A 3,966-nucleotide genomic window follows, 5' to 3' on the forward strand; every position below is an offset into this window, starting at 1 on the left:
CGTTGGTTTAACCGCCCGAATAGAAATGTACAGTAACAAAACCATGATTTTCACTGTGACAGTACAGTAATTTTACAATAATTTACAGTAAGTTTTAGTGTTTTGCTACAATACAAAAACAATAAACTTTAACGTTTTTACAGTAAATTTCAATGTAAAATAGACTTTTACAGTGAAAAAGGGGGGTGGTTATGTATCTTAACATTAAAAAAATTAATTTTTCTCCATACATTTTTTTCTTCAAAACAGTAAAATTTACTATGAATTCACTGTATCAGTTTTTTGCTGAACAGTGAAATTTATTGTAACATGAAATTTTATTGTAAATTTACTGTGAGAACTTAGCATCGAACAGTGTTGAAACAGTAATAACTATAATATTTATTGTTTTATGATTGTTTGTAGGGTAAATGTTATTGTAAAATTCTATCCGGGCGAACAAACAAGTTTGAAGAAACAAAAACAAATCTTTTGTATCAACCAAAGGAGAGAACAACTCAAATTTAGTTGAAATTAAACAAAGATTCTGTTGGTTTTTAACAAAGGGATAAGTTAGATCTAACAAATTTTATTTTGATTCAACAACACTGAAAAAAATCCAAACGTTAATTCTATTTGCTTCAAACCGCTTAAAATTCATATGAAGAAGAAATGCTATTGTTATCACGCTCACACATACCTTCTATGTGTCAACTGTATAAACTATGTATGCACACACATAAGTTATATGTGCATATTGTTATAAAATGGGGTTTTATGTGCCTAATAGTTATGGAATGTGAATGTAAGACTAATATTTCTTGTAAATACACACATTAGGTTTATGTGTTAGCAAATAGTGTCTATATGCCTCCGTCAATTGCAAAAATCTATGTGTAAAATCAATAAGCATAACGTTTACTTTTTTTTTAGTGAATGTTTCTATTTAAAATGTAAACAGAAGTATTTGTTGAACTAAACCAAATACATGCTTTCGAAAAATGCCCATTTTAGTTTGAAACAGTCATTCGCCGCGTTTTAGATTCAACTAAACGCTTTGTTGATTCAAAAAGGCCCGATTCTTCTGCGTGATTATTGGGTGGAACTTTTTGGATGCAGTCTCCGCGCATCTCTAATACAAGAATTATCTCTGGTCTGAACGATGTAAAATCTGGAAAAATCCAAAAGTGGAAACTTGGCGGCCCTGCCATGAGCTAACGTCTCAAACATTTATTATTATTTTGAATTTAGATTTGGAATTATAGGTATTGAATTATTAAATTTCTAAAATAGTAGTCCATGCTATTATTATTCAATCTTTTTATTAAAGCAACATAAGTGCAGCCAATTGAAATTCAGTAATTCGCGAATTAATTTTGTCTTACTCGTGTAAAACGATTGAAAAATAATTTAACCAATAACCTGTTAGTACAGACTTTGAATCAGGTCTAGAAAGTTGCTGCTATAGTTTAGTATTACGGCTTCATTATGACTTCTAGTTCGTATAGGTAATGTATTTGTATTCAAAAATTGCCCCAATTACTCATGCTATGTAACTAATGGTGTTCCACAGCTCAGCACACCCAATCGATATTATTGCCATAAAGGACATTTATCCAGGACTTAAAAATGTTAACGTCATATTTATTGTACTGGAGATTGGACCTGTTACGTTGACAAAGGAAAACCGAGAAGTTCGGACCTTCAAAGTAGCAGACCAAAGTGCGGCTATTAATGTGTCAATATGGGATGAACCAGGCAAGTTGTTGATGCCGGGAGATATTGTTAGGCTGACTAAGGGATATGCAGCAGTTTGGCGCCAGTGTTTGACACTGTACTCTGGTAAGAACGGCGAAATTCATCGGTTGGGCGATTTTTGTTTTACCTTCAATGAAATGATCAACATGAGTGAACCCAATCCAAACTTGATTACGAGTAACCAGCCGCTTCATGGCAATGGGGCTGCCGGAGGGGGTAATGCAGCCGGCAAATCCAATCGACAGCAGTCGGCACAGAGTGAATCAAGCCCAGGTCCATCGCAGATGCCCGCTAGTGGATCTACTGCGGCAAAAACTTCCCAGCAAGGTGGACGATATTCCGCTGCTGGATCTGAGCAAAGCAAATCTTCCCCCAAGAACACCCCACGTACTGGGCGGAGCGGCCAAGCGAAAGGTGCTGCTGCAAAAAGTGAAAGGAGATAATAATTATTGGAGTAGTATAAGAAAAATGTCAAATACGCTCAAAATGTGTTTCACAGTTTCAAAAGTTTTCCTTTAGAATCTTTGATTTCTTGTTTCACATACAGTTTGGCCTGGTTGTAAGCTCGTAGTTGTTACTTTTCTCCAAATTTTCGATATTTCTATGATTTCTGTGCAATGTAGGGGGCCTTAATTTTAACATTTCAGATTGACCCTAGTTTAAAGGTTATATTCACCTGTTGCTCGTTGAATATAAATACAGTGAAGTTCTAAATTCCACCAACTTAAAATCTTGCAATGATACCGACATTTGTAATTTTACTAGTGTTACCGAGAACCTAGTAGTGAAAACTGTTTTTCATGTCAAGGAAAAAAAACATTACATTTTTAACAAATGAAAAGATTTAATCTTACTATGAAGCAAGGCTTCAATCAATTTGAATTTTTTACTGACTTACGATTATGGGCAGTATAGGCTTTTTATTAGTAGTCTGTATTTGTTTTTGTTTGAAATAGCCTGATTTTTAATTTATGTGCATTGTTATTCACGAAAAGACCGTCATAACCGTAGTTATGCTATTCAAAAAGTGAGTCACTTATAAATTCCCTCAATGATATGACATCCACTGGAATGAGTACTACCTGCTGACAGTTTACCTTTTAATTTGTCTAGTAGATTTGCCATTGGTAGCGTAATGGAGCTCAGCACTGCTTTAGGGTCCAATTTGGACACTATTTATTTAATACTTCAACGGAAAAATTCACAAAGAAACCTTTTCAAACACGTAAAATGCATAATTTAACCATTAGCAAAATTATTAGATTATTAAAATACCCTACTACCATTAAATCTGGTATTTTAATCCTATTGGAAAATTTATCCATTAAATATTTTGCATAATGGTTAGGTTTAAGCCTTTTGAAGCGATTAGAGATGAACTAGCGATATTGAGACTTCAAAACGACTTAAACAATGTAATTGCTCGCAATAAACTAAAGGAATTATGCAGGAGTTCAAATCAGGTCGGTTACTCTACATCGTATTGTACTGGTAGAAAGTCGTAAAGGGAGCGTCCGATGAAAACCTCAAAACTTTTCAAAGCCAATTTAGATAAAACCTATATAAATCTGTATTGTGGTTTTGAAATCCGTAATAAAGCTATATTCTGCATCAGATCTGTGTTGGTACTTTTTAATTTGCATAGTAGATATAAATATAGATAAATCTACATAAGTGACACTTCTGCTTTCAAGTAATACTATCTTAACCCTTAAATGCATACTTTTGCCATTTGGCAAAACATACCGGATTCCGTGATATAAAGCCTTAACAAGAGGTATAGATTGTATCCAACCAGAAAAATGAGTACTAAGGAAAAATGACTTCCATGCATTTAAGGGTTAAGATGTGAATTGAAACAAATTTTTACGGTCGAAAGCAAAATGTCAATGTTATGTAAAAAGAGAAACAGTCTAACCCCTGACCCCACACAGAGCAGCAGTTAGAAAACACCGTTCGATACCAGCAAGGAAAATGAACAAATTTTACCCGCGTCGCTTCGTTACTCCTACACGCCAATACCAGAAAAACCTCGTTGCCCCACGAAGAGCGACATGAGTGAACCCAAAAACAATGTGCGCCCGCGAAGGGACAATACTGTCGTGATCGACTTTATGCAAACTCAAAGAAGATCTACAGTGCGCGAGGTGTTAAAGGTGAAAGTGGACCATGATTTTACGTTAGTGACACACTTCCAAATACATCATACAGAAATATGGTTTTGATAGC

General features: G+C 34.7%; 1 protein-coding gene across 2 annotated transcripts; it reads left to right on the top strand.

Moving 5' to 3' along the window:
* The first annotated feature begins 1,155 nt into the window (after positions 1-1,155).
* LOC131692036 (SOSS complex subunit B homolog) lies at positions 1,156-3,351 on the top strand. 2 transcript variants are annotated; one of them, XM_058978863.1, is made up of 3 exons: positions 1,157-1,244; positions 1,310-1,487; positions 1,553-3,351. In XM_058978863.1, the coding sequence occupies exons 2-3, from the start codon at positions 1,468-1,470 to the stop codon at positions 2,178-2,180; spliced, it is 648 nt and encodes a 215-aa protein (XP_058834846.1). In that variant the 5' UTR covers positions 1,157-1,244; positions 1,310-1,467; the 3' UTR covers positions 2,181-3,351. The 2 variants fall into 2 exon arrangements, with proteins under 2 accessions (XP_058834845.1, XP_058834846.1); XM_058978862.1 differs by having other exon boundaries at positions 1,156-1,487.
* Positions 3,352-3,966: the final 615 nt, after the last annotated feature.

This window comes from Topomyia yanbarensis, chromosome 3, assembly GCF_030247195.1.
Source record: "Topomyia yanbarensis strain Yona2022 chromosome 3, ASM3024719v1, whole genome shotgun sequence".
Classification (NCBI taxonomy): Eukaryota; Metazoa; Arthropoda; class Insecta; order Diptera; family Culicidae; genus Topomyia; species Topomyia yanbarensis.